The sequence below is a fragment of the Bufo gargarizans genome, chromosome 10 (assembly GCF_014858855.1).
Source record: "Bufo gargarizans isolate SCDJY-AF-19 chromosome 10, ASM1485885v1, whole genome shotgun sequence".
NCBI lineage: Eukaryota > Metazoa > Chordata > Amphibia > Anura > Bufonidae > Bufo > Bufo gargarizans.
Window position 1 is genome coordinate 78,827,812 of NC_058089.1, and position 26,722 is coordinate 78,854,533.

Below are 26,722 nucleotides of genomic sequence, written 5' to 3' on the forward strand. Positions count from 1 at the left end.
TCATATATATAATATATTATGTGCCTATTAAAAACCTGTGATAACTTGATTAATGTTTAAACCAGTGAAAAATAAATTGCTAATACCCACTTAAAATAATTAATCATATATGTCTATTTGATCCCACTAAATCAAAGTGATTGTCAGTCCAAATATAACTATTTTTTTCTTCTTTATTTTCAACAGATGACTGTCTTTTCCTAATACTTCTTATTCCTATGGCTCCAAACAAATTCTCAATCATTATTCCATAATTTTCCAATTGGGCTAAAAATGATGCCAACATAAAGTAAATATATCACTATATTTAAAATCAGAGAAATATTTTTTTTTATTCTATTTATAAATAAAGGTAAAACATATCAACTGAAATTTACCACTATCGTGAAGTACAATGTTTCATGAGAAAACAATCTTAGAATTGGTTGGATAAGTAAAGCATTACAAAGGTATTACAACATAAAGTGACACGTGAGATTTGCTAAAATAAGCTCTGTCAGGACAATGAAAAATGACTGTCAGGAAGGGGTTAAACATCCTGTTCTTTGTGGTTTCTCTAGTTTTACTTCCCATTTAACAAAAGTTTATTTTATCGTAAGTTGAAATAGTGATCTTGTAAGTCGCATTGGGTATTGAGAGGTATGTATGCTTTCTTGCACTATAGAACACAAAAGATATAATTAAGCATTAGAATGGTTTTATATTAAGTAAATGGATTATTTTGAAAGTATTCACTGTCTATTTATCTATCTACCTATCATGTAAAATGTTTTTTGCAGACTGGAAAATGGAATCATCCTGTTCTCTATGTAAGTGTGCATTCATTTGATACTTTCTAAATATGCCCTGTAATTAGATGTAAATATGTGATTGGATTGAGGGGATATTATCCAAGTCATGCTTTATTTTTCCAATAGCAACTATTTAGATAGCAGAGAATCCAAAATTATGTGGAGTTTAAGTGATTCCCGACTTGATAAATTATACTGTGTGCTCGCCATCTCCTGGCCAATGGCATTAAATAATGTCATTTGGATCCCTACAATATTGTTTATCATGTATCATGCTCTCTGCTTGGCATGGAACTGGGGATTCTTTCACCTTATTTTAATGAGTTTTTATGTTACACAATACAAAATAAATATAATAAAGGGACATACCGGTACAGTATAAAACAGCATCAATCCATTATTAACCCCAGTGACCAGCCTGCTTTGGTCCTTAGTGACCAAGCATTTTTTTTCATCGCTGCATTATAAAAGCGATAACTTTTTTCCTATCGATACCGCCATATGAGGGCTTGTTTTTGCAAAACACGTTGTAGTTCTTAATGGAACCATTTTAGGGTACGTATCACTTGCTGATTAATTTTTATTAGCTCTTTCATCACAAATAACATGAACAATTTGCACTCTGGGTCAGTACAATTACAGTGATACCAAATACATATATTTTTTTCTGTTTTGCAACTTTTGCACTATAAAAAACCTTTTTTTTAAATATGTTTTCATCCCAAGACCCATAACGATTTGTACTTTGCATTGGTAACATTTTGGTGTACATAACACTTTTTCATCTCTTTTTATTTTGTTTTTATATTTTTTTTTATGGTGAATAAGCAATAAAACAGCAATTCCGGCATAGTTTTTTTTTTACAGTTTTACTGCATTCATCATACGAGATAAATTAGATAATAGTTGTGTAGTGCAGGTGTTTACAGATGAGGCAATACTAAATATGTCACTTCATTTACAAAAACTTGTTAATTTTTTTTAACCAATCACTAAATGTCCCACAAGGGAACTTTGACAGGCAATCTTTTGATCACTTCTATAATACACTGTACTGCTTATGTAGCACAGTGTATTATACTGTCAGTGCGGTGCCAGAGAGGTACAGCCTGATACAGATGTGCTGCAGGCATAGGACCTTCATGAGGCCCCAGTCTGCCAAGTGAAGAAATTGCTTATGGGAGACAGAGGGAGCTCCATCTCTCTAGACCACTTAGATGCAGCAGCCCCTATTGACTGCAGCATAACAGCAAGATGGATGAAGTTAACTATTAAAAGCAGTATACATAAAGGGGTTGGACACTATCTATTTTCCACTACTGTGTGGCAGGCAGGGAAAAATGAAGTCCCTAATATACTTCATTAAACACATCTGCCTGCTTTCTTTTCTATTGTAAGCCACACCCCCTGAGCCCTGCTTTACCTTGCAGCTGAGTTCATTATGAAGGAGCTTGAAAGCAAGCACATCCATGCCAGCAATGTAGCTGCACCAGCGCTGTTTTTCTTAATCTGTAAGAGCATGTGCAGTCTGCTCTTGTCAGTGGCTGGCTCCCTGCTCCAACTCTGACAGGAATCAGCTGCTTGTTCAGTCTCTTTAGTCAGAGCCCCTATACTGGGGTGGCTACTCGGTCCATCTCCCAAACCCCCCACACCCACCTGCGCTAACACCATGCTGCGGACCCGTTAAGCCACGCGCCGACTCCATAGGCCAGGCCCCCTGCAGACAACCCAGAAAGCAGGGCATCTGGCCACCCTACCAGGTACAGTACGTTTTCTGTATAGTTACATGGAACTGTGGTGTGTATATATATATATATATATATATATATATATATGTATATATACAGTTGCAAGAAGAAGTATGTGAACCCTTTGGAATTATATGGATTTCTGCACAAATTGGTCATAAAATGTGATCTGATCTTCATCTAAGTCACAACAATAGACAATCACATCTGCTTAAACTAATAACACACAAAGAATTAAATGTTACCATGTTTTTATTGAACACACCATGTGAACATTCACAGTGCAGGTGGAAAAAATATGTGAACCTTTGGATTTAATAACTGGTTGAACCTCCTTTGGCAGTAATAACTTCAACCAAACGTTTCCTGTAGTTGCAGACGTACACAATGGTCAGGAGTAATTCTTGACCATTCCTCTTTACAGAACTGTTTCAGTTCAGCAATATTCTTGGGATGTCTGGTTTGAATCGCTTTCTTGAGGTCATGCCACAGCATCTCAATCGGGTTGAGGTCAGGACTCTGACTGGGCCACTCCAGAAGGCGTATTTTCTTCTGTTTAAGCCATTCTGTTGTTGATTTACTTCTATGCTTTGGGTCATTGTCCTGTTGCAATACCCATCTTCTCTTGAGCTTCAGCTGGTGGACAGATGGCCTTAAGTTCTCCTGCAAAATGTCTTGATAAACTTGGGAATTCATTTTTCCTTCGATGATAGAAATCTGTCCAGGCCCTGACACAGCAAAGCAGCCCCAAACCATGATGCCCCCACCACCGTACTTCATAGTTGGGATGAGGTTTTGATGTTGGTGTGCTGTGCCTCCTTTTCTGCACACATAGTGTTGTGTGTTTCTTCCAAACAACTCAACTTTGGTTTCATCTGTCCACAGAATATTTTGCCAGTACTGCTGTGGAACATCCAAATGTTCTTGTGCAAACTGAATACGTGCAGCAATGTTTTTTTTGGACAGCAGTGGCTTACTCTGTGGTATCCTCCCATGAAATCCATTCTTGTTTAGTGTTTTTCGTATCGTAGATTCGCTAACAGGGATGTTAGCATATGCCAGACACTTTTTTGTAAGTCTTTAGCTGACACTCTAGGATTCTTCTTCACCTCATTGAGCAGTCTGTGCCGTGCTCCTGCAGTCATCTTTACAGGATGGCCACTCCTAGGGAGAGTAGCAGCAGTGCTGAACTTTCTCCATTTATAGACAATTTGTCTTACCGTGGACTGATGAACAGCAAGGCTTTTGGAGATTCTTTTATAACATTTTCCAGCTTTATGCAAGTCAACAATTCTTAATCGTAGGTCTTCTGAGAGCTCTTTTGTGCGAGGCATCATTCACATCAGGCAATGCTTCTTGTGAAAAGCAAACCCAGAATTGGTGTGTGTTTTTTATAGGGCAGGGCAGCTGTAACCAACACCTCCAACCTCATCTCATTGATTGGACTCCAGTTGGCTGGCACCTCACTCCAATTAGCTCTTGAAGATGTCATTAGTCTAGGGGTCCACATACTTTTCCCACCTGCACTGTGAATGTTTACATGGTGTGTTCAATAAAAACATGGTAACATTTAATTCTTTGTGTGTTATTAGTTTAATCAGACTGTGATTGTCTATTGTTGTGACTTAGATGAAGATCAGATCACATTTTATGACCAATTTGTGCAGAAATCCATATCATTCAAAAGGGTTCACATACGTTTTCTTGCAACTGTATATATATATATATATATATATATATATATATATACACTAGCAGAAAGACCCAGCTTTGCACAGGTATATTTCATCTATTTAATTAAATGTTTGTGTGTGTTTTTAAAAGGTATCGACAGTATACCCCCTTAACATGACCTCTATATAGCACCCTGCTCCCTTAACAGTGACCTCCACAGCCCCCCACTCCTTAACACTGACCTCCCCACAGTGCCCCACCTCCTTAATATGGGTCTCTTTAACAGTGAGTTCCACAGCACCTTACCCCCTTAACAGTGACCTCCACAGGGTTCCCCCCCTTAACAGTGATCTCCACAGCGACTTCCCCTTTAATAGTGACTGCCACAGTACCCCGCTCCCTTAACAGTGACTTCTCCAGTGCCCGCTCCTTTAACATTGACCTCAACAGAGGCCTGTCCCTTTAACAGTAACATCCACAGCACCCTCCCCTTTAACAGTGACCTCCACAGTGGCCACCCCTTTATTAGTGACTTCCACAGTACCCAGTCTCCTTAACAGTGATTTACACAATAACTCGCCCCCTTAACAGTGATTACCACAGAGCTCTGTTCCCTTAAATTGTGACCTGCACAACACCCTGCCCCCTTAACAGTGACCTCTACAGCACCCCACCCCTTAATACTGACCTCCATAGCGGACCATTCTCTTAACTGTGACCTACATCATTCCCTGCCCCCTTAACAGACACCTCCACAGCACCTGCTCCTTTAACAGTGACCTCCACAGCATCCTGTCCCCTTAACAATGACCTCCACAGTGACCCGCCCTTTTAAATATGACCTCCACAGCTGCCGCCCTTTTATTAGTGACCTCCACAGTAACCCATCTCCTTAACAGTGATTTCCACAACACCCTGCCCCCTTAACAGTGGCCTCTACAGCAATCTTCCCTTTAACACTAACTTCCATAGTGGACAGTCCCCTTAATTGTGACCTCCACAGTAGCCTGCCCCTAGGGTGGCCAGAGGTCCGGTTTTAGGCAGAACAGTCTGGCTTTCAGACTCTCTATCCTCCATCCAGCGCAGGGCCTGGACGGACACAGGGATGTCCTTTGGAACAGCTCACTCTCAGACAGCAGCACTGTGATGTCTGAGCGTGAGCTACAGGGAGAAAGTCAAATGCAGCTGACAGAAGTTTATTTGTTTATTTTTACCTTGTTTTTCAATCCCCTTCGGCTGCAGAGTGGGAGAGGGCGTGGCCTAACCAGGTCCGGAGCGTGGCTTAACGGGACCTGGGGGTGGGGTTTTTAAGTCCGTCTTTTGAGGGTGGCCTGAATTACCCTACCTGCCCCCTGATCTGTGACCTCTACAGCACTCTGCTCCCTTAACAGTGTCATCCATGGCACCCTACCCCTTTAAAGGAAATCTTTCACCAGGATAATCGCTATTGAAGTAAAGCCATAGCCTAATAGCACTTAGTACCTTATTTCTAGATGTGCCTTTGTTTCAGCAATAGATGTTTTCTATCTTCTGAAAATCTAGTTTACTTGGTATGCAAATGAGCCAGTAGCGATTTTCCTGGTGACAGATTTCCTTTAAAGCTGACCTACAGCAGTGAAGAAAAATGGCTGGGTTGTTATGGAAACCTGGTGTAAAACTCTGTGCATGTGGAGACTAAGGGCCTGCGAGCTTCTATTGGCTGATAAGGGTCATGTGACCAAGCTTCTATTGGCTAATGCTTTTTTTGGGGAATATTTCAGGAACAGTACATGCTAGAGAGCTGAGACCCGGTCTAAAACCTTTCCGGACACCTGATTCACCTGTGTGCCAAATTTCGTGATTGTAAGTGTGGATTCCTTTAGCGGACATATATATATACACACACATACATATACTCAGCTTTATATATTATATATATATATATATATATATATATATATATTTGTATCTGTATGTATATATATATATATATATATATATTTATGAATTTATATATATATATATATGTGTGTATATATGTATTTAAGTGTGTGTATATATATATATATATATATATATATGTGTGTGTGTGTATACATTGTGATCTGCAATGCATAGGCACCGACCGCGTCTCTGCTGTCTGCTGACGTGAACCGATTCACTTGAATGGGGTCCGCAATCCACATCCGACAGTCCTAGTAGTACAGGCATGGACAGAAAACCCACGGAAGCTCTACGGAGTGCTTCCAATCTGTGCTTCATTCCGCACTGCACCGTATCTTCTAGATTGCGGACCCATTCAAGTGAATGGGTCCACATCCATGATATGGTGAGTACATGGCTAGTGCCCGTATATTGCGGACCCCCTGTTCGTGGGACACAATGCTGGCATTGACAGGCTGTGGTCATGTGCATAAGGCCTAAAGCACTGATAAAATTATACCTATGGTGCTGTTGTTACTAGGATATCACAGTTGTCCAGAGATGTTATACGTCTGCTCCTCTGAAGATGCTTGTTGTGATTCATGCTGAGATTTTTACTTTCACTTTGCAGCTGCTCCACCCACACAGCCTTATCAATGGGAGCAGGCTATTCTGAACACATTAGAAAAATGATATATACATAGTGATATATGATATGTAGTATATCTGCCATGATACAAATATCTCTTGGCTTTAGTTATTGTCTGGGGCACTTTATTTATTTTTTACACCTATGTTGGCCAACCCTTATAATAAGAAAAAATATATATTTTAATATATTTTACTGCAAAAGAGATCCTAACCCCTTCAAATCAGCTCTTTCCTAAAATTAAAAAGATAAAAATAAAAAGTAATACATATCAATACACATCAATATCAAAACAAATTGCTTGTACTATCAAAATATAAAAATATAAATCCGATACGGAAAAAGGCGAAATGCAGTTTTTTTGGTCGCTTCTCCTCCCACAAATTTTTTTATAAAAAGTGACCAAAAAGTTGTACACACCCAGAATATCAATAAAACATACAGATTACCCTGCAAAAAATGAGTCCTCACTCAGCTCCGTACACATAACAACAAAAAAAGTTATCGTTTTTTATTTTTTATCAGTATCAAAACGCAAGAAAAACTATGAATATGTATTATCGCTGGATTCGTACTGACCCGGAGAATGAAAAGCACAAGTCAGTTTTACTGCATAGGGAACGCCATTAAAAAACACATAAAACAGTGGCAGAATTGCATTTTTTTCACCCCATTTGGAATTTTTTTCCTACTTCTCACTACATCCTATGAAATGTTATATGGTTAGAAAGTACAATTTGTCTTGCAAAAAACAAGCCCTCATACACCTATGTGAACGGAAAAATAAAACAGTTATGGCTCTGGGAAGACAGGGAGAGAAGAATTACCAAAACACAAACACTGAAAATCGCCTTGTCAGGAAAGGGTTAAAGGCTATGTACACCTATGTATTTTACTCATTTTGGCTAAAAATTACTTTTTTTAATTGCCCTTTAGTAAAAATATTGAGCCGTTCTGTCACCAAGGATTAACTGTTATTTTAGCTGTGTGACTGATACTTACACTTTCACTTTGTGCCTGTCATCTAATAAACCTTACCTCTAAACTAATGAGAGATCATAAACACTTATTTGAACCACATCTTATCAGTAACATAAAAACTGATCTATAATGAGTGTTTATAAGGTCAGAGAGCAGAGATAAGGAGTCCATCTGCTCCTGGTCTGACAGAAAAGACAGACAATCCAAAGGGTGCTACTACAGCATCTCAGTTATATACACAAAAAGGATTCAATATGATTAAAGACCAATTGAGATTTTTTTTTTTAGCTCAAAATGAGTACAATGAGTACAAAAAATGCCACCAAAGGTGTACATAGCCATTACGTTTTCAAATTAGGTCTTATTCACTTGTCAGTGTTTGATCAATGTTTTCCACCAGTGAGCTAAAATCAGGCGTGGATCCGTGGCATAACTGATCTATTAGCTCACAATCACTGATGGAAATCGCTGATCAAATGTTGACAAAACACTGACTGTGAGAAATAGGCGTTACATCAAAATAAATTCTTAGACTTCTTTCACATCAGCAATTCAGGAGTGGAGGCTACCCTAGGATAATTTATAATTAGTAATGAGCAAATCGATCCCTACAAATCAATTAGTTCTTCATAATGAGTCCTTTACCTGTGAAGGGCTGTTCCTGCTGCTGAAGAAGCTCTCCAGCCACTTTATTGATAAGGCTAGACATCTCTAGGGCCAGAAGCTCTACTGCTGATAGAGCAGCGACTGTGCGTGTGCCGCTCCACTACAAGGTAGTAGCCTCTGCATCTGTGCCGCTACTCAGAGAAGCGATGCAGGTGTGAGATGTTCAGGGCTGAGTAAGATGTCAGGAGATGTCAATCAAGCAGCAGGGGGGCTTTGTCATTAGTGGGGGCAGGCCCTGGCAGGAGAACTCATTATTTTGAACAAATCAATGTGTACAAATTGATTTGCTCATTTCTACTTCTAAGGGCTTATCCACATGGCCATAGTTTATGTCCGCATCCAATCTGCCTTTTTTGGATGTGTACTCATTCATTTCAATTGGGCTGCAAAAGAAGCCCCCCCAAAAATAAAGAACATGTCTCATTCTTGTCTGATTTGCATTTCCAGAGGAGTGTGAAACAAATTGGCTGCATGCACTCGGCTGGGATTGCAGATCTGCCATTCCTGTGCCTAAGCCCTCATGGAAAGATTTGCAGCTTCAGGATTTTTAACCGCATACAATCACTTATGGGAATCACTGATCAAACACTGACCAAAACACTGATGTCTGAAATAGGCCTATATTACATATAAATCCTGCAGTTCTGCTATGCATGAAGACTTATAGCAATCATGCACTTCCTCTATTAAGTGTCTATGATTACTGGAAAAGAGAAGTCAGAAGCAGTTATAAAGGATTTTCCTTCTTCTGTGTCACCAGTTGTCTCTGACAGTCGGGCGCCCAGCCTGTTCCTGCTAGATTGTGGGGGCAAGGTCTTTACTCATGCACCACAGTTTTACAATGGTACAGGTTTAAAGCCCTGACTCTTTCGAAGAAACAGTGGTTGCACAGTTACTGCACATAAGGATTCAGGAGTACACTCATATTTTCATTTTTAGAATCATTGTGTGCTGTATAGGGTTATACATAAAGTAAATATTCCAATCTGTTTAAATTCTAGGTTTGCAAGTAATTACTTTTATTGCTTGGTTCGGATTAGGCATAGCTATGATTGTAATGGGTAAGTAATATTGAAAATGTCATTAGATGTTCTAATCTTTTCTTCAAGTATACATACTCGCACAAAAATACATACATATGCATGCATTGCACACATATACACACTTGTTTCTAGGAGTGTATTCACACTGTCAATATGTAAGGGTAGAACAGTGTGGCTTGCCAAGCCAGGCTCACCTGCAGCAAACTGGTGACACGAATTTGCAGAAAACTTGCATGGTCATTGATTACCATTGGTGGGTGGGGCCTACTCTTGTAAACCCTAGCGGACCCTTTGGCACAGATATAGAATTGGTGTAGGCTTAATTAAGGAGCAGTATCTAAAGCACCCATAGTCTTTACTTTTAACCTGTAAAGCAGGGTATTATTTCCCTTGATTTGGAAATACTAGGTCCCAGTTAGTGGCATGGGTGCAGTGACTAAAGGATTGATGATGTAATTAGCCAGAATTGTTACTAGGAGGCATATAAGTCAAAACTAGAATTTTCAGATTTGAACAAAGTAAAAATTAAGGTAACCAAATCAGAGCTAGAAGACACGCCAGAGGCAAGGAATGAGCTAGAACAAAGCCAGGAGACATAACCAGGAATCATCACCATATTATAACAGAAACCAGAGGACCAGAGGTTGAACCAATGCCAGGATCAGAAAATAAACCTGATCTTAAGGGCTCAGGAACCAAAGCTACCATGAGGACAGAATGTTAAAATCTTCAATGAGGCATTAAGGTTTACTGATGTAGTATCAGATACACCACAAATGAGGGTGAATCTGTTTTCACTAGATACCTTACTATTGATATCCTGTTTGTTTTTAAAGGAAGGTTAGACTTTTATCTAATGTATATAACTAGAGATGAGCGAATTTTTTTAAAATTTGATTCGCCTGTTCGCTGAACTTTTAGGGAAAGATTCGTTTCGATCTGAATATTTTTGCAGTGAATTACGTTAAGAAACAGCTATTTCCTGGCTGGTGAGAGCCTTTATAGTGGTGTAGAACACTGTGCCTTGTAGTAACACGCATAGGAAGTCTGCTTTGGTAGTGAAATAATACTGTCAGTCAGTATGACATGCAGATGACAGGCGTCGCTCTTAGAATCACTGCACACTTCAATTATTTGGGCAGTCACAGGGCCAAAACGGACCAAATAACTCAAGTATGAACTCAGCCTTACAGGTCCATGTTAGTGTCAAGAAGAAGCGCACTCCTTTTACACCATCGTCAGCTGACTCCACATAGATGTAAACATAACCTGTTCTATTAAACGCTTATAAAAGTAGAGCCCCCCTGACAGAGTGGAGAGGGTGTCAGCAGTAAGTTTGTGTTGACGTCACTGATTAATTTGCCCTTCCTCTGATCCGTCAGAACAATAACCACCCCAAAAACGGATCCTGTCTGTTGAGCATTTGCCTTCACTCGGTCAGCATTTGGTCAGTAATCCATCAGTATTACTAATGCCAAAAAAACAGGAGTGGATCCAAAACAGATAGGATATGTGAACTGAATATTTGCATGTCTTCTATATTTTGTAACCACTCCTGCTTTTGGCTACCAAATCACAAGCCAATTCTGATGGGACTATACAGGCCTTACAGCTGCTACACAGAGGATCTGTTATGTGTCTCATTTTTCCTTCCTTCTGACAGATCATTAAAAGGGTCAAATAAATGATGACGTCAGTCAAGCCAAAAAGGCTAAATAATGGCCCAGTCATGAAGTGGGGAGGGTGGGAACAGCATGAGAAGTCCACAGAGTGGTCCTATGACATAGTGGTGAAGTGGAAGCAGCATGAGGAGGCCACAAAGTGGCACAAAGACAGTCTAGAGGTGGCAGTAGCAGCAGCATCAGGAGAAGGCCACAGGGTGGCACAATGCCAGAGTGTGGAGGTGGCAGCAGCATCATAAGGAGGTCACAGAGTGGCACAATGACAGTGTGGAGGTGGCAGCCACATCAGGAGGCCACAGAGTGGCACAATGACAGAGTGGAGGTGGTGGCAGCATCAGGAGACCACAGACTGGCAAGGTGACATAGTGTGGAGGTGGCGGCAGCATCAGGAGACCACAGAGTGGCACGTCGACAAGAGATTGCGGAGGTGGCAGCAGCATGAGGAAGCCACAGAGCGGCTGCTTCGTCTATTCATTTATAGGGAATATGGGACAGAACAGAAGGTTAAAATTTCCCAACTTTAAAAAAGAGTTGCTTAAAAAAGATTTAATAATACACGTTCTCCGGCACAAAAGGCTTGGCAAATTTATTGTTCGGGAATTTCCCTCGAAGATTGGGATAATATATTGGCAAATTTAGGTTTACTTTCTTATAATTTTTATCAAGTTTTGGTTCAATTTAATATTAAATATTTAATTAAAAAAATTAAGTGTTGCCTAAGACAGGAGAGAATCGGCCCGTCTTCTGTTAATTCGATGACGTGGTTGCGATGAAGAAAGCATTCCAAGAAACAATTTCTCTCCACCTGGAGACGAATCCTGTCAAGATTGATGCAGTATCTGCTGCTCATCGAGCCAGATACTTCTGGGGGAACCTGCCTGGCATGAACAGGCCTCTAGTAGCTACAGACAATCAGAAGACAAAGCTTCAAGATTGCTTGAATCCCTGAAGTGTCGCGAACTTCATCAAGTCTGTCACATAAAAAATTTCACCACTAAGTAATTTGGTCCATACCCCAAAAGGAGGTGTACAATCACCCATAAATGTGACGAAAAAAAGCCCGTTTCAAATAACAAGTTTAACCACTATGTAATTCGGCCCATACCGCAAAAGGAGGTGTACAATCACCCATACATTTTCCGAAAAAAAGCCAGTGTCACATTAAGAATTTCACCACTATGCAATTCGGTCCATACAGCAAAAGGAGGTGTACAGTCACCCATGAATTTGACAAAAAAAAAGTCAGTTTCATATAACAAATTTCTACACTACATAATTCGGTCCATACATCAAAAGGAGCTGTACAGTCACCCATGAATTTTCCCAAAAAAAGCCTGTTTCATATTAAAAATTTCACCACTACGTAATTCGGCAGGTAACGCAAAAGGAGGTGTACAATCACCCATAAATTTGCCGAAATAAAGCCCCTTTCATATAACATTTCACCACTACTTAATTTAGTCCATACAGAAAAAGGAGGTGTACAGACACCCATGAAATTTCCCCAAAAAAGCCCGCTTCACAGAAAAAAATGTCACTGCAAAAAAGGCCTTTACCACATATACCTGCACCGCTGAACGGCAAATAGGCCTTTATTTTTTTCAACTTTTACACTACACAAGGCTTATCAACAGATAAATGCAACGATGAACGGCAAATATCATTTTTTTCTTCCACATATATCCATATATCACTGCACTGCTGAGCGGCAATTAGGCCCTAATTTTTTCCTACTTTTACACAAAAGGCTTTTCAACAGAAAAGTACAACACTGGAAGGCAAATATATATTTTTATTTCGCCACTAATACATGGCAAACTGGGCTTCTGGATATATTACTGCACTGCAGAACATCAATTAGGCCCAAATTTTTTTCTACTTTTACACAACAGGCTTTTCAACAGATATATGCAACGCTGGACGGCGAATATATTTTTATTTCTCCACTAATCCACAGCAAACTGGGCTTCACAATATATCACTGCACCGCAGAACATTAATTAGGCCCAAATTTTGTTCTACTTTTACACAACAGGCCTTTTCAACAGAGAAGTACAACGCTGGACGGCAAATATTTTTGTTATTTCGCCACTAATACACAGCAAACTGGGCTTCCGAATATATCCCTGCACCGCTGAGCTGCAATTAGGCCTTAATTGTTTCCCACTTTTACACAATAAACTTTTTAACAGATATATGCAATGCTGGACGGCGAATATATTTTTATTTTGCCAGTAATATACTGCAAATAGGGCTTCAGAATATAAGTATCACTTCAATTAGACCCCCAAAAAATTCTACTTTTACACAACAGGCTTTTTAACAGATATATGCAACACTGGATGGTGAGTATATTTTTATTTCGCCACTAGTACAAGGCAAACTGGGCTTCACAATACTGTATATCACTGCACCACAGAACGTCTGTTAGGCCCCAAATTTTGTTCTACTTTTACACAACAGGCTTTTTAACAGAGAAGTACAACGCTGGACGGCGAATATTTTTTTTTCGCCACTAATACACGGCAAACTGGGCTTCCGAATATATCACTGCACCGCTGAGCGGCAATTAGACCCAAATTTTTTCCCACTTTTACACAAAAGGCTTTTCAACAGATATATGCAACGCTGGATGGCGAATAGATTTTTATTTCGCCACTAATACATGGCAAACTGGGCTTCCGAATAAATCACTGCACCGCAGAACGTCAGTTAGGCCCTAATTTTTTTCTACTTTTACACAACAGGCTTTTGAACAGATATGTGAAAAGCTAGACGGTGAATATATTTTTATTTTGCCACTAATAAATGGCAAACTGGGCTTCAGATATATAACACTGCACCACTGAGCGGCAAAGATATTTTTTCTTTTTCCACTAATACACGCAAAAAAGGGCTTTAAAACCGATAACTGTACCGCTGAGCGGCAAAGATATTTTTCTTTTTCCACTAATACACAGAAAAAAGGGCTTTAAAACAGATAACTGCACAGCTGAGCGGCAAATATATTTTACTTTTAAAAAAAGAATCAATACAGCCACCACAGGATCTGTTACTGCTCATAGGTCAGAAATATAGTCCTACAAGGCTACCACCAGATACAAAAACCAAAATCTAAAAGGGCAGTAGTAAAATATACTGAAAAAAATGCACCAAAATGAAACACAACTGACAATACTAGCTAATTCCTCCAGCCGATGTTAAAAGCTGAGAACTATCTTCCAGTCAGGAACATATCGGAGCCCCTCATGCACCATGTCACGGTGTCTCAGCACGCATGGGGTCCTACCACATCACATGCTGAGACACCGTGACGTTGGTGCATGAGGGGTATCGATATGTTCCTGACTGGAAGATATTGGCAAAGTTCTCAGCTTTTAACATCGGCTGGAGGAATAGCTAGTATTGTCAGTTGCGTATCATTTTGGTGCATTTTTTGCAGTGATTTTTGTATGTATATTTTTTCATCTGCACAATGTATCATTTTGTGTAAGATGTTCTTGTGGTGCATGCGGTCCGCCCCAGCATCCTCCATTGTACGCATTTTTTGCTGGGGATTGCCATTGTCTGCGGACCGCATGCAGAGGAATTGCTCCCCCGGTTATAGACACGCTACAGTGTCTGGGTTTGAAGCATTTTCACCCGTTTAGGCCACTTTTTTCAGTGAGTTTTTGTCAGTAGTAAAATATAACTTTAACAAATTGTAACCATGAAGCCACACTGATTAGGCAATAAGCATCACAAATTCCATGTCGGACACCTGTATTTGGATAGGTATACTGTAATATATACACCGCTTACCGAGATAGATGTGTGGACAGAACCAGCATCCACACCAAATAAATCACGTCCTCACACACAGATGAATTCGGCTCCAGTTGTTTTCAATCCTCAAACACGTCGCCCCTTAATCATGTATATGATAGTGTATAGTGTATCAGAGGACAGTGAAGAGATAGACCCCTATCCGTACTGATTAAAGGGTGCTAACGAAACCTACTCACAGGTGCTCAGATAAAAAGAAAAATGTTGTTCCTACGCGTTTCAGAAAAAAACTGAAATAAGCATATGTGTGTGTTTAAATAAGAGGTAATCTAGCCACCCATTATCACCATTCAGGGCAGCCGTTAAACCTCTCACTCACGCCACATCTACAGTGGCTTCTCAACCTATGCTATAACACCCACATCTTTTATGGGTGAACATACCTTACACCCCCTCAGGACGACTATTCTAGGATTGGACTCTCCCATATAGACGTGAGTGAGAGGTTTAACGGCTGCCCTGAATGGTGATAATGGGTGGCTAGATTACCTCTTATTTTAAACACACACATATGCTTATTTCTGTTTCTTTCTTTGCTTCCTACTCTAGGTTACATTAGCCCTATGTCCCCTGATGAGTTTTGGGCTATATAAATAAATGTAACGCGTCGGAACAACATTTTTCTTTTTATCTGAGCACCTGTGAGTAGGTTTCTTTAGCACCCTTTAATCAGTACGGATAGGGTCTATCTCTTCACTGTCCTCTGATACAATATACACTATCATATAGATGATTAAGGGGCGACGTGTTTGAGGATTGAAAGCAACTGGAGCCAAATTCATCTGTGTGTGAGGACGTGATTTATTTGGTGTGGATGCTGGTTCTGTCCACCTTTACCTACACATCTATCTGGGTAAGCAGTGTATATATCATTGACTTTTTAGATTTATTATTAAATGCACCGCACAAGGGCAAATAAAAGATATAAATATTTCTTTGTAAATGCACCGCACAAGGGCAAATAAAAGATATAAATATTTCTTTGTAATAAACCCTGTTAATGCCTGTATCAAACAGCACTTGCACCCTAATAAGAAAGGTTTGCTGGAATTACAGAGCTGTATAATGGCAATTTGGATCCCCAGCAAGGTGTAATCAGATTGTTCCTATTACCCAGGCTTTAACATCTCTGTTCAACATAAAGGCTATGGAATGATTCCTCCCTATTCTTTCCCTACACCTTGAGGAAATTCGCATTCGGTGCGAATAAAATTTTTCCTGAAATTCGGATTGAATTCCACTTCGTCAGCTTCGATTCGCTCATCTCTATATATAACCACCATATGTCCACAGGTCTAACTGACATATCTGTAGACCTCTCACGGTAGGCACAGATGTAGAAAGCACCAATATCAGTAGGTTAAGGCGTCATCCCGACAGTGTAACTTTAAGCTTTAGAAGCTATGCACATTGTTAAACTAAGTCATCACGATAAGCTTGTATGTTAAGGCGCCTGGAATTACTTTAACGTCTGCTACATCTATAAATAGAGCTTGTGTAATGGAACCTTGGCAGATGCTTGGACCAAAATTTAAATTAGGGCTAATTATATTAAGCAGATTTATAATATTATCCATACATGCTAATTAATGCTTATGTAAATAATGTTATTAATTCTGAAGCTATTCAAAATGTATTTCCCCAATGGCCTTTCTGCTGCTTGTGGAGGAGAAGTGAAATGGTGCCCCTCAACATTCCCATGTTACAGATTTTCATTGGGGAAATTTTCCATGTTGGAAGCTCGTCCACTCAAGTGAATAGGATTTCCATAAAACCTAAACACATGCTATGGATAAAATGCACTTTATATTGTAATTGCTGTATTTGGCACAGAATTTTGCTTGTCTCAAATGGCCATCTCATGATCAAATGACAGATAACTTGTTCTCTTATTTCCAGGAGCGATATATAAAGATGAATGTCCAATCCAGCCATCCATACCTATCTTTCTGTTGGTTGCCGGAGTCACACACTTGGTGTTTATTATATTGTTGTTTCTCAGACGTGTCCTGGAGACATGCAGCATAGTTCTAGAAGCTTTGATTGGCATGTTTAGCTTTGCTTGGTTCATAACAGGTAGGTACTTATGATAACTCAAACAGAAAATATGGAAGCATATTGTCTTCTGACTCCAAGCATGCATGTTTATTTCAACAGGAAGATACTATTGGCAATGCATATCTCTGGGAAAACTAATCATTTGGCATGTTGATGTTTAACATGACCAATTGGGGTAGTCTTAGTGGAAGTAGGGGAAGTGGCTGCTATGGGACCTGAACTCAGAAGGGGCCTGCCTAAGAGTAGGACTGAGATTTTATTGTCAGTGAACAGTATTATACGATTGCATGTGACAGTATTAGGGGTGAGCGAATTGAGGTTCAGATCCAAGATCTGAAGTTGATTAATTCATAAACTTCATATTAAAATGTATGTGCCTCAGCGAGGCAAAATTTGTTACATTTCAAAGTCGCATGAGACTTTGTCAATAAAATCAGGCTTCAATTCTATGACTTTAAAAACCTTTCTAAAACAGGAATCCAAAGTCGGTTTCGGTAGCGGCTGGTACCTCGGTCCCAAAGCCAACTTCAGATTCCTGTTTTTAAAGTCATAGAATAGAAGCTCAATGTTATTCACCAAAGGCTCTCGCAAATTTGGACTCAACAAATTATGCCTTTACCGAAGCATATCCATTTTAATGCTGTAAGGAGACAGGTCTCCGTACAGCATTAAAACGAAGTTTATAAACGGAATTGACTTCGGATCTTGGCTCTGAAGCTCTATTCGCTCACTCCTAGACAGTATATACAGACAAAGTGGCTTCCTGGCCTGATCTGAGAGAGCTATCTTCATTAGCCTCAGGAGTGAGGGTTGTACAAGAGGAGGGGAGAGGGTAGGGGCAGTTCAAAAATTTGCTGTGGGGTCCAGTCAGTTCTAGTTATGCCACTGTGCCAAATGTTTCTTAACCCTGATGGCAGATCCCATGGGACTGTAGGGCTTCCATCGTGCCCATTACATGAGCAACTAATACTGATAAAGCTGAGGTGGTCAATATTTATCTAATGTCTACTGCCAGATTAAGGTTTTAGGCTGAGTTTGACCTCATCAGATCCAGAGTTTACATCTAGTTCCAAATTTTCCTTTAAAAAAATTACAGCACCCTCGCGTGTAAACTTGGCCTTACAGAAACTTACAGGGTTTCTACCACCACATTTTGACCTAATTAGCTGTCAGACACTAGCGATCTGCTGTACCTAACCATGCTATTGTAATCCCTTTCTCTGCAGCGGTTACCCTAAAAAAAACCGAACTTTTATTGCTATGCCAATGAGCCTCTAGGTGCTATGGGGGCATCTTTTCAGCACGTAGAGGCTCCGTCTACCAAATTATCGCACCTGCGCCGTATGCGTCTGTATTCGGCGCAGGAACAGTGACTGTCAGACTGCTCACTGCGCCGGCATCTCCACTGCGCCTGCGCATCTCCACTGCTTGGAGGGACGAGCTGGGCGGCAGACATGGTGAGTAGACGGAGCCTCTAGGTACTGAAAAGACGCCCCCATAGCACCTAGAGGCTCATTTGCATAGCAATAAAAATTCTTTTTTTAGGGTAACCACTGCAGAGAAAGGGATTACAATAGCATGGTTAGGTACAGCAGACACTAGCAGATCGCTAGTGTCTGACAGCTAATTAGGTCAAAATGTGGTGGTAGAAACCCTTTAAATATATATGCTTACTGCTTTAGCTTTGCAGAAGATAATGTGGGCAATTTATCATTTATCATTTTTGAAGCCAGTCTCCACTGGATTACTTTGAGCCAAATTTATCAAATGTCACACATGGTTATATTTGATTTAGCATAGCTTTAAAACTTTAACACTTTGGTCTAGATGGGTTTATCCAGTTTTTCTACGTGGCCCCCCCTACTGAAGAGAGTTTGCATGACACTAACATAGCTAACCATGCCTACTTCTCCACAAATTTTTCAAAAAGGGTGACATAAAACTGTAAAAAGTTGAAATTTTGTTGCACAAAACAGCGTTTGTGACAAAATTAGCTTTTTTTTTTTTTTTTGCATCCGCTTATGAACTAATGACACATTCTCTTACTGAGGAGCACGGTTGGTGAATAAACCATATATGACTGAAGACAGAGAGGGCTGCGGTGATTATTCTCTTCTAATGATACATTCTCCTCCAAAATCACTAAATTCCACTACTGAAACCAATCATAAAGAAAAGGCATTCTGGATTGTTCAACCCAAACTGTTTTTTAATTTGCACAATTACATGAGTAAAGAAGGGATATTAATAAAGATATAGACAATTGTATAGCTTTATGATATACAGTAATTATAAAACTCTTTTTCCTAAAGGAATGGGATGGAGCGGTTGTAATAACATTGCGCTGCCTCCGCAGGTAATTTTGAAGCGGAAGCTTCTCTCGCACAAGTGCTGCTACACCTTTAAACAGCTGATTAGTGGGGGTGCTGGGAGACATCAATATCATAGCACTGCACAACCCCTTTAACCTTTAAATTAAAGGGGTTGTCCAGGTTCAGAGCTGAACCCGGACATCCCTCCATTTTCACCCAGGCAGCCCCCCTGACATGAGCATCGGAGCAGTTAATGCTCCGATGCCCTCCTTTGCCCTGCGCTAAATCGCGCAGGGCAAAGGCATTTTTCAGAGTTCCGGTGACGTACCGGGGCTCTCCATGGGGCTGAAAGGAACCCCGGTGACGTCACCGGCACTGATGGGCGGGATTTGGCTCTGCCCTAGCCAGTAAAACGGCTAGGGCAGAGCTAAAGCCCACCCCTCAGAGCCGGTGACGTCACCGAACACACCGCTGGGCGGAAGTTACCGCCCGGCAGTGTGTTATTGAAAACAAAAGAGCCCGTGCCCTGCGCGATCTAGCGCAGGGCACTGGAGCGCATCGGAGCATGAGATGCTCCGATGCTAGGCTCAGGGGGGCTGCCGGGGTGAAACTATGGGCATGTCCGGGTTCAACTCTGAACCTGGAGAACCCCTTTAAGCAGAGTTGCTCCTCAATATAACTGCACAAAATATAGCTAAAATGGCAGCAAAAAACAAAAGTATGACTTAAAACTGTTTTTCTACCTTTTAAAGTGATATTGTGATGCTATCACTTTATGATCGATAGCATCATACCTTCAGTGACCCACACTGATCCTGAGAATTAAGGGCTGCAGTGCTGGTTGAGTATCCCTGCACAATGGTGCTCCTGACCACTCAGCTGTGTCCAGTCGCCTCCATTCACTTGAGGTCTCAGAGGTAGGACCCTCACTGTTTGTAAAGCAATAGCATATAGCTAGAATATTATATCACTTTAAAAGATAGGACTATACCACTTTCAGGCCTACTGTGTTTCTTTGCCTCGTCTTTGTCCTTTGTTCAGTTCTTAGAGCATGATACTGAACTTGAAATTTGTCCGGACAAATCACAAAATAATATAATTAAAAATCATAGACTTATAGTATTCCAGTTGTGACAAGTTATCCCCCATCCACAGGATAGGGGATAACCATTAGCGCTGGGTGCGAATATTCGAATCGTGAATATTAATCGTGAATATCGGCACTTTGAGAATTCATGAATATTTAGAATATAGTGATATATATTTGTATTTTCGAATATTCTAGATTTTTTTTCATCTGAACCCATGATCCCTCCCTGCTTCTTGCTTGTGGGCCAATAAGAAGGCTGCAATATCTTTGTCTGAGCCTAGCAACATCCCGAGCAACCAATAGGAAAGTTGCCTACCCCCTAACTATATAAGAACCTCCCCAGCAGCCATTTTCTACAGTTTTTTTTTTAAGTTCAGACCTGCTAAAATGTGAAGTTTCACGTATTGCGAGAAAAAAAAATTCGCATTAGTGCTGATTAGCGAATCGCGGATATATTGGAGCACTCTATCGGCATATAAAGCCATTTTTAATGTTCTGCCGTGCCAACCATTTTCTCCAGTCTCAGGAAACTTCTAGTAGCTTGGAAAATGCAGCAAAAGTGCCCCACACCTGTATTGCACACGCATTACACGAATATTACATTGCCGATTTTTGCAATCAAAAAAATAGCGAATTCTCGAATATATGACGAATATTGTACAAATTATTCGCAAAATATCACAAATTCGAATATTGCTCCTGACGCTCATCACTAATAAGCATTAGATCTGTGGGAGTCCCACAGGACCCTGATAGGACCCCCACGATCACGAGAATAGGGACCCAATACCCCACAGAGCCTACCAAAATGAACGGAGCGGCAGGTCCAACATGCACACTTATGCTTTATTCATCTGTAAAGGAGACAGCAGAGTACATCGCTTGGCTATTTACTCCCTTACATATGAATTGAGTGGCAGATTGAATGCCCGACCAGCCGCGCTGTTCATTTTGGGGGGCTCCAAGGAGTGTGGGGTCCATGTTCTCATGATTTGTGGGGGTCCTGTGGATAAGGGATAACTTGTAGCATCCAGAGTATCCATTTAAAGGAAGTTGTCAAGGGAGCATGAAAGTATGGGGTAACTGAAAGTGATCCTAAGATTTATCTTTAACACAAATAACTTTTTCTATCATTCACTACAGAAGTCTCTTAGCCCAATATTTATGTAAGCTGGTGGGTCAAATCTGAGACTGAAGCTTCAGTCTAGCTCTCAGCAGTTTGCATGCTTTTTTATTTAATCAATAGTTCATACATATATAAAAAAAAAATATATCTCTAAAAATAAAATAGCTGGCTATCACTGATTAGCATACAGCTTTCACTTTATCAATAATTCATACAGTGCATAAACCTTCTACTACAATTAATACATTAATTTGATGATCTTGGTCCCTCAAATGCAGAGGTCTCGCATTAAAATTATCAAATAGTTAAAAATACACAGAAAAACGGTTATCAATACATAAATTTATAAAATTTGGGTTCGCGCTGGGTGTTCCTAAGTAGGGGCTAGTTCACAAACGGTCACTTCTCCAGAGGCAATTTTCCTTAGGGTACTTTCACACTAGCGTTATTCTTTTTCGGCATAGAGTTCCATCAAAAGGGCTCTATGCCGGAAAAGAACTGATCAGGCATATCCCAATGCATTCTGAAAAGATAGAAATCCGTTCAGTTTGCATCAGTATGCCTTCCGTTCAGTCACTGTTAGGCATTTTGGCCGGACATAATACTGCAGCATGCTGCGGTATTATGTCAGTCCAAAATGCCTAATCAGTCGCTGGAATGCCGGATCCGGTATTAATTCCCATTGACTTGCATTAGTGCCAGATCCGGCATTGCAAAAAAACTGAAGGACGGATCTGTCCTTTCGGTCTGCGCATGCGCAGACCGTGAAAACTGTGAAAAAGACTGCAAGACGGATCCGTCCATCCGCATGACAAGTGGAGAGACGGATCCGTTCTTGCAATTAATTTGTAGACGGATCTGCACCTGGATCCGTCTACAAATGCTGTCAGTTGTCACACTGATCGGCGGATCCGGCAGGCAGCTCCGATGATTGAACTGCCTGCCGGATCACACTAACGCTAGTGTTAAAGTACCCTTAATCTCTGGCTTCAGCCTCCTTGACCTCTGAACCAACCCGCAGCAGAAACACTTGTTATCCCTTCAAATGGAAAAAGGATATAGTGCAGACCCTCAAGTAAAAGAATTCTCGATACTTTATTGTACTTACAAACTCTTATCTTTCAACATGGCACATAAAAAGGCAATAGTCCTGCCCGACCCAGGTTTCGCTCCTGCTTCCACATGCCCCAGATGAAGCAGGAGTGAAATCCAGGTCAGGCAGGACTATTACCTTTTTATGTGCCATGTTGAAAGATAAGACTTTGTAAGCACAATAAAATATCGAGAATTATTTTACTTGCGGGTCTGCACTATGTCCTTTTTCCATTTGAAGGGATAACAAGTGTTTCTGCTGCCAGTCGGTTCAGAGACCAAGGTGGCTGAAGCCAGAGATTAAGGAAAACTGCCTCTGGAGAAGTGACTATTTGTGAACTAGCCTCTACTTGGGAACACCCAGCGCGGACCCAAATTTTAGAAATGTATGCTTTTGATAAGTATAGGGAGAACGCACCTACTCCCTGATCTTAGGACTGCAGCTTTGATTAACTCTAGAAAGCACACACAAAATTTTCTGGTTAAAAAAACGGTTATGCATATACTAATTGGGACATGTGATTGAATGGTGTCCCATGGTGATCTTAATGGCTGTTGGATTACAAGCAGATCGTTAAGTTTATTTTCCTTACATCCACGGATCAGTATGTTAACAAAATGTTTGGCTTGACCACAGTCTATTGCACTCTATCAGTGTGCTGGCAGCAACTGAACCGCTAACTGATGATTAGTATATCAGTGAGGATCGTGCTTAAAACATATTTGTTACAAAGTATCCGTATGCTTATTTCGATCACAATGTTCGCTACTGGTTAAGATGTTGATACACTACTCGGCTAGTCCATATTTGCATACATTGTAGTCGTTCGCATATACATATGCTATATTGTTATGGTGTTAATTTTAAAATTCACACTTGTAGATAGCACACTTAGATTACTCACGACCGTGTTCAGTCGGTTTAGACTTGTCTTTCCATCAGTCTTTCAGCACGGTGTTTCACAGTGTAGCTCTTCATTGAGCTTTGGCAGCTTTCGGCTCTGCTGTTTCTCGTTGAGCTTCTTCAAGCGCATCCGCCCTAGACTTGTCGAGATGCCAACTATTAGCCAAAGGTTTTATCCTTGTGTTGTTAGCTTGCAGATCTCCGTCCATACTGTTCTTATGCAAACCGCCACCAGACGCGTTTCAGAATATAGATATTCCTTCCTCAGTGTTCCTCAGTATTAAAAATGTTATACCACTGAGGAAGGAATATGTATATTCCGAAAAGCGTCTGGTGATGGTTTTCATAAGGACAGTGGGGCAAGCGCAGCGGCCCGATGGGGGAGGGAGCTTCCTCAGTTTACCCTTCAAGCATCGTCCGCTGCCCCAGCAGAGCAGCGACCTGATGGTTAGTCCCTCCATACAGCGGTCCCTAAGGACCAACATCAGTGCCAGTGTGGAGCCATGTGTCCTGATTGGTTGCCCTGCAGCGCATTCCCAGAGCAAAACTGGTGACACACACATGGCCACAGCGCACTCACACTGCGCTTTTTTTTATATAGGATTAGGGATGAGATTGGGATATTGTTATTTATAAACTTAAAGGCTATGTAAACCTTTGGGAGCAATTTTTTATTATTGCATTGTACTCATTTTGAACTAAAAATACATTTTTAAGGCTACTTTCACATCTGCATTTTTGCTGGATCCGTCATGGATCAGCAAGAACACTTCCATTAGGATAATACAACCAGTTGCATCCATTATGAATGGATCCGGTTGTATTATCTCTAAAATAGCCATGCTGGATCCCTTTTTTTTGTGTCCGAGAAAACGAATCCAGCACCATTGACTTACATTGTGTTTCATTGGAATGCAACCAAACAGAATGGAATGCATTTTGGTGCATTTTGTTCAGTTTTGTCCCCATTGACAATGAAGGGGGACAAAACGGAATCATTTTTCTCCAGTATTGAGATCCTATGACGGATCTCAACACTGGAAAGGAAAAGCACAGATGTGAGAGTAGCCTAAGTTGGTCTTTATTAAAAAAGATGGCGCCCTGTTTTCTGTACAGAGCTGACATGCTCTAGTAGCACCCTTTGAATGTTCTGTCTTTTCCATCAGACCAGGAGCTGATGGACTCCTTATCTTTGATATCTGGCATTACAACACTCATTATAGCTCAGTTCTTATCTTACTAATAACAATGTTGCTTAAATAAGTGTTCATGACCTCTCAGTAGTTTAGAGATGAGGTTTATGGCACAAAGTGAAAGTTAAAGTACCAGTCACACAGATAGGAAAACGGTTAACCCTTTGTGACAGAACAGCAACATTTTTTTTTATAAAGGCCAATTGAAAAAATGACTTTTAGCCCAAAAAATTGCCTCCGAAGGTGTACTTAACCTTTAAAGCGTTAATTTTAACATCATGCTATTTTATTTATTTATGAGTTACACATTTCATTCATTGACATGTCCTTTTTGTCTGCAGTTGTTAATATATAATTTTATGATTTATATGATGCTTCAGAATTGTGTTATTTGACTTTTGTTATTTCCATAAATAATGAAGCAAGGCATACATGGATTGCAGAAGGCCCTGGTGCAAGAATGGTATACGGGCCCCTTGATGCCCAACTGTTGATTTGTTTTGCTAGGTTCCACTTCACTTTAGGGATCTGTGAATATCAAAATGATGGGGCCCCTTAATTAACTATTTTAAAGGGGTTCTATTGGATGCAGCCAGTCAGCAGAATGAAGAGACTGTGTTTACAGGGCACATTGGCTCACCCAACATGTATTTCAGCCATGTGAACATGGCCTTATTAGGTCAAGTGATGTAAGCTGTAAACTTCTTTTATATGCTTGACCTAGATAAACTTTGTTGACCTTTCAAACGGTCATTATTGATTACTATATAAATAAGCAGCCTGCTATGCATATATACTTAGTAGAAGAAAAGTCCCTAGTTTGATGTCCATTTATTAATAGTTATGAAGCCTTCTTTTATTTACCACTGGTGCTTTATGCAAGGCTATAGCTATAGGACGTAGCAGTTGCCCCATGCCAAATAAGAAAAGGCTAGTATTGTGAAGTACATGACACATTGTATATGGGGGAGTTACCGAATTTTGCAATGGGACTCAAGAGCTTCAGGTTTCGCTGTATTTGCTTAATAAAATGTATTAGTGAAAAGAAAAGTGGTGATATTTATATGGAGCTTATTTTTAACAGCTATTTTTTATCTCCATTTTAGGAAGTGTTTGGGTGTTTAGTCTGTACAGTAAAAATATAGATTCGAGCCAATGTGACCAAAATCTTTACTTCTTTGCTTTTGGATTCTTGATATTTCAATATGTTGTCATTGGCCTAAGCTTAATCGTTCCATGCTTTGGTTGTTCAGTAAGGTCATTTTTCTATGAGAGGTGAGTAGCTTTTATAGATGTTTTCGATATTTCTTGATGTTTTATGACACAACAAACTAAATATATACAATTTTCAAATCTATATGCTCAGCCAATCGGTGGCCACAGTGGAAATATCCCTCAGCCAGTGATTGGCTGAGCTGGCATTTCCTATGAACAGAAAAATACCAGGAACACCATCAGAGACCAAGCATCAGAACAGCCTCAGAACAGGAGTATCAGAGGTGAGTATGACTTGTTTTGTTTATTTTCTGTAAAAAAGAATGAATAGACAACCCTTTCAATGCTCCAAGAAAGAAACAAAACATTTTATGTTATCTACTGTCTTAGATACATTGAAGCGTATTGTTTACATCGGGGTCTTTGCATTATACTTTTTTCTCTGTTGGTTCCACTCCTGGTCTTGGCTTACAAAGTATCCTTAAAGTGTTTTATTTATTTTTTTATTTCTTAGCCTACCCCATTATTATTATTATTTTTTTACAAAACATATAGAACTTTCTAATTTTAATTTTAAATCGGAGCCGATATAATTTAATTTTGGGTCGTATTTACGGGAAATACTCAGAAACAGGTAGTTTAATGGATATTATTTACAACAAAACCGAATCCTGTAATTTTCTTCTGCTTAAATATGTGTTTTTAATGTCACCATAGCGGCATCCTAATTTTACAAACTTCCTTCAATTAATCAACCATAATAACCTTCTT

General features: G+C 40.1%; 1 protein-coding gene across 1 annotated transcript; it reads left to right on the top strand.

Annotated features, from left to right (window-relative positions):
* The first annotated feature begins 571 nt into the window (after positions 1-571).
* On the top strand, positions 572-26,046 carry LOC122920510 (transmembrane protein 272-like). Its single transcript, XM_044270077.1, has 5 exons — positions 572-639; positions 780-809; positions 9,413-9,472; positions 16,861-17,037; positions 25,843-26,046. The coding sequence occupies exons 2-5, from the start codon at positions 788-790 to the stop codon at positions 26,013-26,015; spliced, it is 432 nt and encodes a 143-aa protein (XP_044126012.1). The 5' UTR covers positions 572-639; positions 780-787; the 3' UTR covers positions 26,016-26,046.
* Positions 26,047-26,722: the final 676 nt, after the last annotated feature.

What these genes read in the sequence shown, in the direction of transcription:
- LOC122920510 (XM_044270077.1), top strand. Translation starts at nt 788, where the DNA reads ATGGAATCATCCTGTTCTCTAT. An exon ending in CATAGCTATGATTGTAATGG is followed by an intron (nt 9,473 to 16,860) that starts GTAAGTAATATT and finishes TCTTATTTCCAG; the next exon opens with GAGCGATATATAAAGATGAA. An exon ending in CTTTGCTTGGTTCATAACAG is followed by an intron (nt 17,038 to 25,842) that starts GTAGGTACTTAT and finishes TCTCCATTTTAG; the next exon opens with GAAGTGTTTGGGTGTTTAGT.